General features: G+C 33.2%; 1 protein-coding gene across 1 annotated transcript; it reads right to left on the bottom strand.

Moving 5' to 3' along the window:
- Window positions 1-4,910: 4,910 nt before the first annotated feature.
- On the bottom strand, window positions 4,911-14,450 carry ric8a (ric8 guanine nucleotide exchange factor A). The gene is made up of 8 exons (XM_085958945.1): window positions 14,275-14,450; window positions 14,057-14,196; window positions 11,544-12,006; window positions 10,095-10,300; window positions 8,997-9,135; window positions 8,288-8,531; window positions 7,264-7,487; window positions 4,911-5,207 (listed from the first exon to the last, which is right to left on the bottom strand). The coding sequence occupies exons 1-8, from the start codon at window positions 14,353-14,355 to the stop codon at window positions 5,046-5,048; spliced, it is 1,659 nt and encodes a 552-aa protein (XP_085815071.1). The 5' UTR covers window positions 14,356-14,450; the 3' UTR covers window positions 4,911-5,045.
- Window positions 14,451-16,042: the final 1,592 nt, after the last annotated feature.

The following is a 16,042-nucleotide window of genomic DNA, read 5'->3' as shown; positions in this document are numbered from 1 at the left end:
ATGGTGTGTTGACACTTGCGAGTTCTTAATACCTAAAATTATAGAAGCTGCCGTGATTGATTTACACTGTAAAACTACATTTTTCAAAAGGTCTGCTTCATGAAATTTTACTGCAATGACTCGGTATTTTGTAACTACAGGCAATACTACTTTTTCGTACTTAGAGCTTTATTTAATACACGTATTCAATTAATGTTGACAAGTTTAGCTGAGTTTTGAAATTAAAACTCAGACCATACTATGGTAGACAAATTTAATGTATTTATCAAATTATATATCCAACTCAAAATAGGTACTTGAAAAACCGTTTTAGCTGCTTTTGAAAGTAAGCGCTTTATATGACCTAGTCCAGTGGTCGGCAAACTCATTAGTCAACAGAGCCGAATATCAGCAGTACAACGATTGAGATTTCTTTTGGAGCCAAATTTCTTAATCTTACTATATAAGGTAGAGGTACACTGTTAACGTGATATCATTCTTAATTATTGATAAAAATTAAATTGTAAGTAAGGTATCCATAAAATTAAATCATGACAATGGCCTTGCATCTCCTTGAAAAGTTTGGGTATGTCAGGTTTGTATGTTGTTTTTAATTTTAGGCACGATTCCAGATTCTCATCAATAAGACGACTTTGCAATTTACTCTTGATAAGGTTCACGCTTGAAAAAGATTGTTCGCTTGAATATGTAGAACCGGAAAGGGAAATAACAGCAAACGTTAGTTTTTTCAACTGATCATATGAGTCAGGAATACTATTCCAGGTATTAAAAATCATCATGTCTTCCTTCTCCAGGTCTTTCAAAATAGACTACTAAACTTGTGCTGTGAAACATGTTCACATTTGTTTTTCTCCAATATGTAGATATCAGCACAGAGATGTTAAAATTTAGAGCTACATAATTTTTTATCCATAAGCTTTATCTATAATAGAGTTGATAATCTTAATCACCAATTCCATAACTTTGCAAATGTCTGCGCACAAAGCTCTTCTTGACGAATGATGCAATCGTAAGCAAGTATCTCGTGATTTTTTCTTTTAAAATAGCAACAACTCCTTTTCTTACGCCGGTCATACTTCGCGCTGTCTGTTGAAATTGACACAATTTTATTGAGTGGAATATGATGTTTTTCCATACACTGTTTGACATTTGAGTGACAATAATCCTACAAGTTCTTCTTTAGGACCTGTAGATGAAATAAATCATATAAAACGTGAAACTTGTGCTGCATCACTGCATAACTGCTATTGATAAAGCTGAAACCAATTTAAGATCTGTTGGTTGGTTAATCGAAGACATTTTGACTGTTTTAGCGCGCACATGGTCATTTGTGGCAGAGCCACACCTAAGGGGCCAAATAGCCACATGTGGCTCGCGAGCCGCGGTTAGCTTACCACTGACCTAGTCAGTTTTCACAATTTTGGTAATGTTTTGACTAATTTGTTTTTTCATAATTTTCGAATGGTTTCGAACATAGAACAACTTCTGAATATCGCACACTTCCAACACGCTTCCATCCCATGGCGACAGGCAAATTATGCACTTGTGAAGGGGCAGCAAATGTTAACGTGTCATCTTCTAAGAATATGCGAGTAACATGATTTTACATACAATTTAAAAATCAAAAATAAATGTCGGTCTGTGGCACCATAGATAATATACGTACATAATTGTGGCACTTTGCCTAGGGATGTCACTGCCTCCACAATATATTTATATAGAACTTTGAAAGGAGAGAAAGGGAATGGAATTATAACAAAAAAAAATAAATAATATAAACATTGAATGGAAAAGTACTTTATATGTATTACTACATAATGATACGTAGATTACAAACAGAATGAAAGAATCTAATATTATTACTATTTAAGAAAGTTAATTTTTATTTCTCGAGCGGAAGGGATATTTTACAATATAATATCACAAACATTAAATTCTTCATTAGACTATAATAAATATCTATGTAAGTTAGATTAATAATTTGGTGTTAAGAACATAAAAAGAAACATTAAACACATGATCAGTGTATACAAAAATAAAGTCTACAATAATAGATAAATGCGAGTGTTGATCTGTGTATATTAATTATGGATGATTTAGTATAAGATAATAAAATGGTTTTTCTAAAGAACATCTATATTATTCTTTCTTGTATCACTTAAAATCTTTTGCAAATTGTATATTGGTATAGTAAATTCTTCTATAACTGTCTGATATACTTCAATAATAATATATATTTATGACACAGGAAAGTCAGCGGGATAAAAAACAGGATAATATACACAATTTGATGATCAACAGTGTTCACAATATCTCGTGATTATTATATAAGTACTTACATTAAGTAGACAACATTCGGTGAAGAAATAACATTAAACCTATATTATTTCGATATATTATCGAATATTTGCAACATAGACAATAAAATTTATATTTTGGTAATGCTATCGAGAAGCCTATCAGATTTATAGAATTTCATACAAGAGTGTTTTACAAACCAGTAAAACAAAAGGATTTAAACAATAAATAATAAGGATGAATTTGCGATTATTAATTTGATGGCCTGCTTACATACTCATATTGAATGTTTAAGGTCAGTACCTACTGATTTGAACATTTTTTCCCGCACAAATGTTTACGCGTAAGTAGAGTAGCCGTCACGTAACCTTGCCATTTGGAATAGATTTTTTTGAATTAAAACGTGATTAAACCAATCAAGTGCTTGGAATTTACTAATACAATTATACGGCGTACGTGAGTAAACCAATTGAGTGCCTGGCTTTTATTAATACAATTATACGGTTGCGTATACACATAAATCCTTGTCACTGTGTACAATGGCAAGGTTACGTGGAGGATACTCTACATGCGGATTAAAATCTTTGTACACACATCTTTCTTGATCGTGCGCTTAAAATCCTGCTCCAGTTGTTTTAGTTGTACGCGCACAGCCGTATGCAGGAGTGAACAAGTCTAGACTGAACACACAAGTTCTTTGATGAAATCAAAAAAACCGACAAGCTACGGATAGTGATAGTGAAAAGCGTATGTGCACGCAAAAGCGTACGTGCACGCAAATGTGATCTTGTACTGACATGAGCAAATTTTCGTGCGCAGCATTCGTGCATGCATTATCGACTTTCACACTGCAGTATGTTGGGTTTGCGTAAGTCATAAGCATTGTGCAGTTTAATCTTATTATTCTGTTGGTGTCAGTGTAAAAGATTAACTGTCAATTCTAGGTGGAAAAACTTTATATTAATTCAAGTAAAACACAATACAGTACAGTGTGTAGTACTAATAACGCCTGTACACGTGCATGGTTTTCCATGCAGCAATAGTGTGTATTTTAAACTATCGCGATAATAACTGTTTACACGTAAAAGAGCTGACTGTCTCGCCAATCTCATTCTTTAATAGTAAGCGAGACGCGATGTTATCATTTTATAGTACTATTTGACAGGTCGTGAAAAAGTCTGCGCGGTGTAGTTCATTTTTTTACCGGCAGATTCGTCACTATCGTTCTACTGCACAGGCGCAGATATAGAACCAATCCCAATTGTCGCGTGAAAATTCAGAAGCTTCCAAACTTTTTAGATTCATGCATGCAATCTTGCAACTTGCATGATAATACATGTTTACGTACGTTTAAATACGTACTGTCAGCAGTAAATCCATGAACGTATAAAAGGATGATTATGATGATTAGGAGCAGTTTTGCCTGCTTAGGCCAGTGATGCACAAACCGCGGCCCAAATTAACAAATACTCCATCATCAAATTTTTCATTGAATAAGACAAAATTCTAATTTCCTATATACTAAGTTCTATCGTACAAATACATAATATGTATGTAATGCAGCATGGAGAGTGATTGGAGTAGCTGATATGCAAGTATTAAATTTAAAATAATAAAATCTCGTCAATTATAATAATCATTATTCTTCAACTCTTACCCAGTGTTGCCCGAGAAAAATTAGAAAATCAATAAATTGGCCCTTTCAAATAGGTTGTGCACCACTGGCTTAGGCGATTGTCAACAAAACTGATTTTCTGAAAATGTCTTTCTAAGCCCTGAGTGTTATTAGATCATGTGGATTATGTACTACAATGTAGTGGTCGGCAACCTACTACCAAATTATTATTTATTTATTGAAAACACCAATAATTAAAAAAAGTTAAAATGAATAAATAATAATGTTTTTTATCACTTATTATTTCGTGTGTCCAGAATACTCTGCGAAATCGATTAACACCAGAGAATCTTGGTTCCTGTGTTCGACTTATGACAACTACTAAAAATATTATATTATATGTACTATGTTTTTATATATACCTAATAATAAATTTATATTAACAAATACATATGCAAATATACGTATTATTTATAAAAATAAAATTGTTTTTTTTAAATATTAAAAATTTGTTTCAAACTTTTACCCACTAAACAAATAAATTTTTCAAAATTGAATTTTTTAGCCCAGTCTCACAAAAGGTTGCCGACCACTGTACTACATAATATAATATCGTGTTTTATTTGATACCTGCCATCATAAAAGGGAGATATTATAATCCATTATTTTGATATGGCGACATCACCATTGTCATGCCAGAACATTAAGCATCACAATCAAAGATGTTGAAGAAAATCTTCTTTTCTCTAATGGAGCCTTCTTGGGCTTTCCTAACAAAATCGCTGAAGCAAGTTTCAGTTTGTCGTAAGTGCCATTTTTCTTGGAGTAAGCTCACAGCTCTACACAGTTTGTATGAAAACTATTAGACTGAGGGTGCTCTTTTTGCTTCACTTTCATGTTTAGGCTCCATCAGTATAGAAAAAGGTTTCCTTCTACATCTTTGATCACAACTCATCTGTCCAGTGGTCGGTTATCAGGGTTATGCGAAACTTCTCAATAGCATTGCAGTAGTTGTAAGTGCACATTTTTTTGATTTGCTTAAACTATCGAGCTATTACCGTACAAGGTGTGTTATCTTTTGTAGTAGTGAAGTAGGTAATATAAACGTGAAACTATGTGTAATTAATTTTATTCATTGGCGATGTATTTGCTGATTAGGAAGTTCTTCTTGCAGTTGGAGTATGTGTTCCACGGGCTCGGGGCGCCCATCGGGGCCGATTCGGCACGGCTGAACAATCCCCACTCTGTTCAGTTGATCCATTAGGTTGAGGAGTTTCATCGCTTCATACTCTTTCTGTAGGACAATACAAACATAGAATATAAAACACCAGCAAATACATACATACATACATTTATGTACATTGTCATTTATGATTATGACTGAATGATAAAGATTATTGAATGCTTGGTGAAATATTATTTTTAGATATTATTATAATAGCTATGCGAATGGGCCCCATGATGGCCATGAGGCTTAAGCGTCGTCCTATAGCGTCGTGGGTCCCATGTTCAAATCCTGGGTCTGGCAAATGCACATATTGTTTTTCAATTTGTGTTTGAGTCAGGGTATGGACCTACTAGGTTGAGCAAGTGGCTGACAACCATTTCTCGAAAAAACAATATCTGTTAATACAAACTTCCACTCTGTGGAGGCCCATAAGATCGGACATGGTTGAAAAAATATAAAATGCGAAGACACAGTGAAAAACAGTAGGTTCATAAATAATTGAATTTTTCTGGTTGACATTATATCTTCGGTGTTTTGTAAAAAGGGCGAATCAACCATTTGGGCGAAATCGAGATTTTAATGAAAATACAATATGTACTCTACTAGCTTTGTTGTGTAAAAACGGCGAATTTGTATCTCCACAGGAAAGTACTTAAAAACGATAATCGACTAAAATTAAATTAATTAAAATTACGAAAAAAAAGCGAATGTGACATATTAGGCATTTTAAAATATTATATAATAATGCCTATTATAATGACAGTATTCTTTCTAAGCTTTATTATAAATATTTATAATCATCCACAGGTAATAAACAAATAAATGTCAATAGTTAAAAATCCTCCTCCTGTAAAATAGCATTTTGGTTAATTCGCCCTTTTTACAAAACACCGACGATATTATCGATACCTCAAAGCTACAGACAGATATTTAGCTTTTAAGATACAAATTGGAATATCTCACTGTTGAATTCGAATTATGCACCAACAAAATTGGTCAAATGTATCTAATAAGATATGGAAATATGTAACAGAGATTAATGATTATTAACAGAATATTTCAATATTATATTAAATAAAGCTCATCTTGTAAGCAAATTGTTGAAATATTTCACTGTAGCCTTGGGATATCGATTATAAGGGTAGAAGTGAGAACTCGATCATAAGACGTCTTGTCTTGTTGAGCTTTTTGTGAATATTTTATTCCACAAATTAATCTAAGGAGTGCATAAATCTTACAAACTAAGAGTTAGCTTAGTATGTATAAATTATTAATTGAGTCAGCATTTACTTGATAATTTGTAGAATGTCTTTAGACAATGATAATGTAAATTATGTAGGTACAGTAAAACCCCGATTCTACAGTTTTCAAGGGACCTTAAAAAAACGATAAATGCGGGATATATAAAAACAAAAATTTAAAAAAAAACTCGTCTTGAATTATTTTTAGTTTCTTAGCTAAAGTTCTAGTTTTCTTCATGGGGGGCATTTTAGTTGCGACTTATAAAAATTCGTGATACGAGATGCGAGGCAAGCCTGAGCGCCGATCGGCCTGTGCAAACAAAGCGATGCGACTGAAAGGTCTGTATGTATCATAAACAATTCTACGAAAGCGAAATGAAAAATATTCAACAAAAACGGTCAATCGGGATAATATTTGTGACGGGACCATAATATTTAGATGATAGATCGAGGAAAACGATAAATCGGGGAACGGTTAATGCGGGATTATTTAACATTGTTCTTATGGGTGTTTGTGCGGGACTTTCAAAAATGAATGATCCGTGCGGGAAAACGATTTATGCGAGAACGGTAGATCGGGGTTCCACTGTATACTAAATTCTAAAGAATGATTTATTAGTTGATAGCTATTAATTTAGGTTGTCACATTAATATCAAGACTACAAATATAAATTTAATGATTTGTCTCTACTCTGTTTAGCATCATTTTAATGTTATAATTGTCAATTCTTGGTGGAAAGTTTTAATACTTTCTTATTCAATAGTTTAACAATGAAATGGGTCGGTTTGGTTTGGTTCAACAGGATAATTTCAATGTATAAATAATATACATTATTAGTGCTATCTATACTATAAGATTGGTATAGTGACCAGTATCTCACCTGCTCATCCGAATATCCTGCCATAGGATCAGTTCGTGGAGGTTCATAGCATCCTGTGACGGGATTGACCGTATGTCTCATGGCTCTGTACTCTTCTGTATCGCTGTCGCTGTCCGAAGAATACTGGCTACTGCCGAGATAGCGCTTCTCCGGCCCTAATAAGCCTCTCGTAGTGAAGAGTCCTGCTGCATTGCCGTAGCCTGTGTATTTTACCATCCTGGAAACTAAACAAACGCATGAAAATATATATACTTTACAGAATATACTTTTCAGTTCGAAACCGATAGAATTCAATTTTCTGGGAATTTTAAATTTAAGGGCAAGATGGAAAGAAACCTTAAATAATATTGGAAAATACAAGTCTTTGATTAAACATAAAAAAAACATTTTGATGACCCAATATCAGTAGCGAAGGGTGAAGGTAGGCTGTTAAGATCCGCTATAAATAGTGCACATTAAACTTTGTTAGACATATGTATTTCTTTGTATTGAACTAAGACTACAATTTACAGATGGTGATCCTGCCTAAATCAAACTATAATAGTTTTGGTATACTTTGGGCAACACGAAAAAATTGTGCACACTTTTTCATTCATATACCTATTAATTTTGTTTTCGTTGGATTAAGAACATCACAAATATTGTTGGTTCATTTTTTAAAAAAAGCCCTGCCTAACCCAAACTATAATAGATAAAAAAATATTATTCTATCTATAAAATATCCAAAGTTATGCATGATTAAACTGCATAATTTTAGATATTTTATAGATAGACAAGTATTTTTTGACTATTATCTATTATGGCTTGGTTTCCCAGGGTTTAATTGAATTTTGAAAACTAACCAACACCATCTGTAAATTGTAGTCTTATTTCAATGAAAACAAATAAGTATGACTGACAAAGCTTAGTGTGCAATATTTATGGCGTAAGTATTGCCGTAAGTATGGCGTAAGTATTGTTGGAAGTAAGTACTACATACAGCAGTTATAGTCAAACTGTTTAATTTAATTAATTTTAAACTCACCATTTTCTTTGCACAGTATGAACAAGAATTGTGCTGTAATGTCACGCACATGCGTCATGGGAGACGTTAAAAGTCGGCACAGTTGGTTTCTCAGAGTGTTCCCTTCTTCAGGTCTTGTGTGGACATCTTTCAATGGTGGCAATATTAATGCACGCAGATATTTACGTAGAAACGAATGGCTGCTGGCCGCTTTGTGTAATACACTCAAAATTGGCGTAATATTTTCAACTAGGTAATTAATATTCTGTAAAAAAAATTAAAATATGCTTAATCGATATAGAATAATATGTATGTAAAAACAAATGGCAATAGAAAGCATTACAAAGATTTAGTGTTAATACACATGTGTGCGAACTTAAAATGTTTTTAGTGTTAGAGAGCAAAATTAATAGTATGTTGGTTGGTGGATTGCAATTGAAACATACGAGTCTGACATATTTGTGATGGTCCACCTGAATAATCTTGGCAATATGTGCACGTGTTCATGTGTTGAATCCATAAACTTACATTGAACCTAAAATTGTGTTAAAATTTGGTTGGAAAGCTTAAAGTTTTGGACAGATTCCGGCGAAAATAGTGAAATTTGCTACGAACGAATTCATAATATGAAACGGATTGCGGCTACACAATATCTCGGTACACAATATCTCCAAGTTATTATTATTTACAATCCAAAGATATGAAAAGCAATTTATGTTACGTCTATTACCTGTTTCAAGGACAATTTTGTTTCCAAAATATTAATAAGGGAATGTACAGCTTCCATATTTCTCCCCTCGAACTCGTAGTTTTTATGAGAATTATCGGTAAGTAAAGGTGCCAGCTCTACATAACAAGAATTCGGTACACTGCAAATAAAACAATAGCATACAAGAAATCTATAGGTAATTAAGAAGGCATGTGAGGTTATAATATTGATGAAATTATTATATAGATATATCGGAGGCGAAGGGTGAAAGTAGGTTGTGGAGATCTGACATAAATAGTGCAACCTAAACAATGTCAGTCATATTTATTTGTTTTCATCGTACTAATTCAAATTGCAGATGTTGTAAAAATTCCCTGCCTAAAGCAAACTATAAAATATATTTTATAGATGGAAGAATATTTTTTAACTATTATGGTTTGAATAAAGGAGGGTTTAATCGAATTTTAAATCTTATATCGTGCAATTTGTATTCTTAGTTCAATGAAAACAAATAAATATGACCGACAAAGTGTCCATTATTTTTGTCGGATCTCTACAGCCTACCTCCACTCTTCGCCACTGGTAGATAGTCATACTTACCAGATTTTAATTAATGGTAAGTACAGTGATATACATAATTTCAAAGTGAATCGAAAAACCAAATATTACAATACAGGGAGTGTAAGATACATAATTACAACTTACATTTCAATGGAAACTTGAAATGGACCTCACGATGGCCGAGCGGTTCCACTCTATTTTATTCCAATCTTCTTAGGATTGAAAAAAAATATATTAAAAACCATTAAATCATACATAATTTTATAGATTGGAGAATTCTTTTTATCTATTATAGTTTTGTTAGGCAGGGTTTAATAGAATTTTAAAAATCATCTACAATTTGTATTTTTAGTTCAATGAAAATAAATAAGTATTACTGACAAAGTTTAGTGTTATGGTTTGGTTTAGGCATAATTGAATTTTAAAAACTGACCAGCACCATCTGCAAAATGAAAACTTAGTTCAACAAAGTGTGACTAACAAAGTTTAGTGTGCGCTATTTATGTCGGATCTCAACAGTCTACCGCCACTCTTCACCACTGAGATATATATTATTACCTTGTTAGAAAATTAACAACATTAGTGTGAAGTTCGTTTTCTCGGGCTTGTGATAGCGCAGATGATAAGAGTAAATTGTTGCAAATGGTCACAAGACGTAAAATGTAAATTTCTTCTTGTTCGTTGACGCATGTAGAAGTATTACTCGACAGCACTAAATTAAATAGAACTTTCAGGATTTCGCATGACATATCCACTTGATTATTCTGTAAGTAAAAAAAGGTTCATAATATCAATTAATAATTACAAATTAAGAAGAGCGTTTCGTTGTGTTATATATAGTCGAACTTGGTTATAACGAGGAAGATGGGACTGACTGAATTTGCTCGTTATAAGCGTTACTCGTTATATCAGCGAATAGGTATTTTTAAATGAGCAGTCACATAACACAAAAAGTCGCAATTCAATCAAAAATACACAATTAGAATTTATTTACACACCCATTACACACATATTACATATTTCTGTCAATCTACTTTTCTTATAAAATTTAAGATTAATTCTTGTTTAATTGTTTTCACTCTCATTGTTCTTAAATTTCCCCTCAAAGCACTCACCCCATTAAAAGACTCTTGGGTGTTTATTATGCATTGTCCAGAGTAAGCATATGTAGAACATAAAAAATCTGAAAACCATCGTAAAAATCCCCGAAACAAGCATGGCATTCATAAACTACAAAAGAAGTTGTTTATTGTAATGAACGGTGGTAGGTACCTACGGACTTCACAAACCTTGGATTTTTTAAGCATATGAGTGGAGACTTTTCATTATTGTCGGCGAAAACACCAATTAGGTAGGTACTTAGACACTTAGCTAGTGTCATAAACGTAATCCGATCTCGGCGGCATCCTATCCGATCGGATTTTATTGCTTAGGGTCGAAATGTTTTTAAACGATCGACATATTAACAGTATTTTAGCTCGGTATATCCGATAAGTTGCTCGTTATAACAGTGAATAAATGTATGGAGAAAATCATAAACCAGAATGTCATTGAACGTTTCTTCATTACATCCGAGAACTCGCTATATCCGAGATCGTAATAATCGAGTTTGACTGTATTTATATATAACTGCGTAAAAACAATGTGCAGATACAATTCGAAATATTCGAGATTAGTTTGAGAACTGTTAATTGATATTTTTCAGCTTTTCAGTGAATTTTTTAAAATTCAAGATCAAAATTTGAGAAAATTAATTTATGGAGATTCGAGATCACCCTTTTCTGGTTATTTCTCGAGAATTCTCAAGGCGAGATTTCTTGATCACAACCTCTACTTTGGAGTCACCATGACCATCACCGTTTTTAAGTTATTTAATTATTATTAATTATATAATATAATCAATGCAAGTGTCAAATTTTCATTAACACAAAAAAAATATTTAGTAAAAAAACAAATTTGTGTAAAAACTTCAATAATGTATTATAATAAAAATAAAAGTAAACTAACGTTTAAGAAATAATGATGGTCCCCTTCAACCAAGCTGGCGGCGGTCATCTCGCAGGAAGATGCTTCTTTAAGAATCTCGTCGAGACATTCGATGAGATAAACCAATCCGTGCTGTTCATTTTTTACAGTTTCCCGTTTCTCCGGCCTCAGCGCGGTCAGGATGAACAGCACCTTTATGTCAAAGTATTTTATTTCTTGCGGAATGTTGGTGTCTTTGTAACTTTTCAGCCTGCTGATGATGCCTTCTATCAAGCAATTTGCAGCGCAGAGTGATTGGACTTCTGTACTGTTGTAAATAAGGTTGCAAAGGCATTTGAGAGCTTCCAGTTTGACGTCGTCCGGTGGATTCGGACTCAAAAGTTGCTCCTCATCGGCCACCGTTAATTGGTAGAGACCTGCTAGTTCTATCAGGACATTTACCCATTTCTCACATACCATGTTGTCCAGATTGGTTTTATCACGGCTAAAAATATTAAACAAACATTAGGGATTATAAAACTTTGATGTATTCGAAAGTGGTACTGGATCTGAGTTAAAATAATAATAATATAAGCAATACAAACACTATAAGATCAGTCTCAAAGCTATCATGAAGTCAAACGTTCAAAAGGAGTTATAATGGAGATAAAAGTAGTCATCTAAATTGTATTGCAAGTGACTATGATATTCAATGCTGTAGTGAGGACAAAGCGAGTGGGGCTGGCAACATGGCCTTCACATCCTGAAGCGGGAGCCTAACCAATCGTTATTTTAAGGGCAGTGTGATTTTTTATGGCAGCATTTCCCAAATGGTATCCCACGAGGTAAAATTAACGGTATTCCGTGTATTTTTACTGATTTTTCGTATTTCTAATTAAATCCACTTGAATTATTGAGTTGTGAGAAGATAAAATGATAGTGTGTCATTGACTGATCATGCATTAAATTTTAGGTAAATAATATACAATTATTAATGTAAATAGATTTGGGCCATATTCAAAAAATTACAATATCTGACTAAAATTAATCAGCCGCCAGGTAACCTCATACAAACCATTCTTTCATTCAATACTATTCATTCCACTATTAATCCACTCATCAAATTATTCTACTGCCTATCCATAGAAATGAAATCATTCATAGTCATCCTAAGAATAAGTGAAGATAAAATAAAAACTTAAGAAGGAAGACATAGTCGTATAATTTAGAATTATCCACTAACGGTAAGAGAGGATAAACATTTTGGTCTATGGTGAAATATTGATACATCATCATCAACAGAGGTCGTTTCAGGACCAGATGAATGTTGCCACTTGTTCATTGTATCCCCTCAGTCCTCAATGTTGCATAGCTGCATATTCGGTGAACACAATCAGTCGGTTGATGAAGTAGGTGTAGGTAGGGGTGTGGATAACATTGGCAGATCACAAAAGAAATCAATGGGCAACGAAATACACAAGAAATATCTCGCTATATAATATACGTCGTCAAACCAGTTTTCTTAGATGAGATTTATAGAATTTTCTACAGGACTTAATATCAACAATAATAATTATCGTAATTTTTCAGCATAAAATATTAACGAAAATAAAAGTTACCTACTTATCAACACAAAATAATCAAAAATTCCACCGCATAACCACATTTTTTAAGATTTAATATTTTGTAGGCATTTTTTTACTATTAAGGCAAATTTATGATGTGTTTATCTCACTTAGCTGGTCGGCCCACCACGCTGGGCCCTCCCAAAGCCCAGGTAAAAGCCCTTTCAGCTCCCCCCTTGCAGCGCCAATAGCTAGTGTTCAGTGACTTTTTCTAAAGATGAGACGCGATCGTAAACATTTTCAAATATTTGACATGCAATATCGATTGCATAAAATTATGAATTTCATAGACCTAAAATGTTTAATTGAAACTTGGATAAATTTACAATTTATATTAAATAGCCTATTCATGCGTCGGTCCAGTGACCCCATGGCTAACTTCATTAAATTTTTATTTGCATTTGTCACAAAATGCATAGCTAAGAGTGTAAAATTAATCATTGCACAGACGCTGTTTTATTTAGTAGACGATAAACTAGCACAATCTGTGCGATACTTGATTGACCCAGCGGTAACGTTGTCTGTGATGTTTCTGGCCGTTACTATTTGTAAAAAAAGTAATCATTATAACAATTATTTTGTAAACATAGTAATATTGATTAGTGATTTAGAGTAAAATTTGGTAAAATTTAGTGTAACATTATAAATTTAACTAGAATATTCAATGAAAAGTATTGATTTAAGCTAATTTGAAAGAAAATATTGTTATTCTAAAACACGGTTCAATAGTAAAAGCTAATGACCCCTGAGTTCAATGGCCTATAAAGAAAGTAATTGACCTAAAAGCTAAAAACCAATGTTTTATCAAAGCGGACAAGTCCAACATAATAAATTATGCGTAAGGATTGCTTTTCAACACGATCTTAAACATTTCTGTGGTGAAACGACAAATTTATTTAACACTATTGACATTTGAGATAAGCTACATACCTTATGATTCTGACGTTTGACAAACACAACAGATGAATTTGGGATGCAGAAGGGTTCCGTAAGTATTCAAAAAGCGCTGACCATAGCTGAATTCTTAAATCATTGAAATCCAATTCGGGAAAAGTGAATCGAATTTCGCCCTGAAAGAATAATGCATTTAAAAATAAATGTCGGGTATGCTAAATTCAGGGATGAAGTAGAGTAGGTAGTGGACGTACCAGTTGTAGAAGTTTCTCGAGGGATGGCTTGGCAGTGGTAATATTTCCACTGCAAATATTAGCTATTATTTGCTCGTCCATTTTTACTCTTTTTATTTATAATAATCAAACATTAAAAAGTAATTTAAGCTATCCGCCTATAAATATAAACAAAATATGACAGGCGTGAGCGCAGATATAATTTAATTTATTCTTCTGTTATTGTTGCCAGTGCGCAAATTTCACTAAAATAGCGCTGAACACTAATTCAATAATAAAATTGTGTTATGATTCAACACAATAAATTAAAAAGAATATTCCACACTAAAAAAAACAGAATTATATATGATTTATAATATTGTATATACTTCACAATTTATTTAACGTGTCACCAAAAAGTACCGTCTTGTGCTCCTCGTGAAAACATTTTTGTGTGCTTTTTCGGAACGCAGTAGTTTTGGAGGGATTTTCCTTTGCCGGAAACGGGAAAAAAATCTTCAGGAACATCGTTTGAAATAGGTAGTCTAGTAGAACTTAACAGAATTTACTATTTAGGACTAGTCTGATAAAATTATTATAATGTGTTGTGCGTAGTACCTATGTATCGTATATGGTTTGAATCAAGGTAGAGGAAGGACAGATTCTTATGGCATTGCGGCCACGACGAAATCATTTGAAAGTAATGATATCAATACCGAAATCGCCTACATTGCCAGAAGAATCTCACACCATTCTACCAATAATTTATAGGCCAAATATGTCCTAACCGACGTCAAAATCTCTATAATTTAACACAATCAATGTTATTTAGTGTCTCACTCATTCAATGCATGCGTTTTATTATTTAATGAGTTGTTATGGGTTTTATAAAAAGGTTATTGTTAGATAATTTTGTTAATTATGTACACTCAATGCTGGTGATTGAAAACAATTTATTCATAATAAAAATAGAAGTTGTGGTTAATTGAATATAGCAATTATTATTGTGCTATCACTTTAGTTAATTATTTGAAGGTACATACTTACTTATAAATATTGTTGTAAATTTGGTTTATACCTATCAAATTGGCTCTAGACAATAAATACACTGAAACTCTAATGCCCCTTTTACAATGTCCCGAGTCAGGCAAATTTTGGCGCCCCTTGATGCGTGTGTTTTATTAGAAACATAGGTACCAAGAGTAAATTATTTTAATTATATTGAGTGTACCTACCGTATATTGACTCATTATTTTCTCATGCGAGATTGTAGTGTATGTCAGCACAATACTGGCTTTTTCCAATGGCCCAAGTTAGGCAAACGTTAGTGTTACGTAGTACCTACTTACCATTGCATACGCGTCGGCCGGCAAATGTTTGCAGTATTTCGACACAGTTTCGGTGTTTTAACACGCATCAAAGTACGCCAATATTTGAGTGATCTGGCCCATTCCCAATGTGAAGGAAAAGACACACGGAACGTGAACTGAGATCGTCTCCATCGCCTCCATACAATTTATTATTCGATAAAAACCGGTTGGATTCTCTCTCTTTTCCTATGCAGATTTCATCTTAATCCTTTAGGATATTTTCCTTATAGTTACCGTATTCTCAGCTTCCCACTACTATCTATTTTTACCATGCCCCCACACCATGAAGCGGTCCTCCAGGCTAGGATCTGTGTGCGGCCCCCCTACCTATCGATAAAGTTAAAGGCACATGATCTACAGTTGCGTATTCTAAATGGTATCCGGGGTAAAATTAAGGGTATTTTTTTATCGATTTTTTTTATTTTAATACACCCACTTGA

The sequence above is a fragment of the Rhyacophila brunnea genome, unplaced genomic scaffold (assembly GCF_057557595.1).
Source record: "Rhyacophila brunnea isolate RB1 unplaced genomic scaffold, BYU_Rbru_1.0 scaffold_8, whole genome shotgun sequence".
Lineage (NCBI taxonomy): Eukaryota > Metazoa > Arthropoda > Insecta > Trichoptera > Rhyacophilidae > Rhyacophila > Rhyacophila brunnea.
This window is presented reverse-complemented; position numbering and strand designations above follow the sequence as displayed.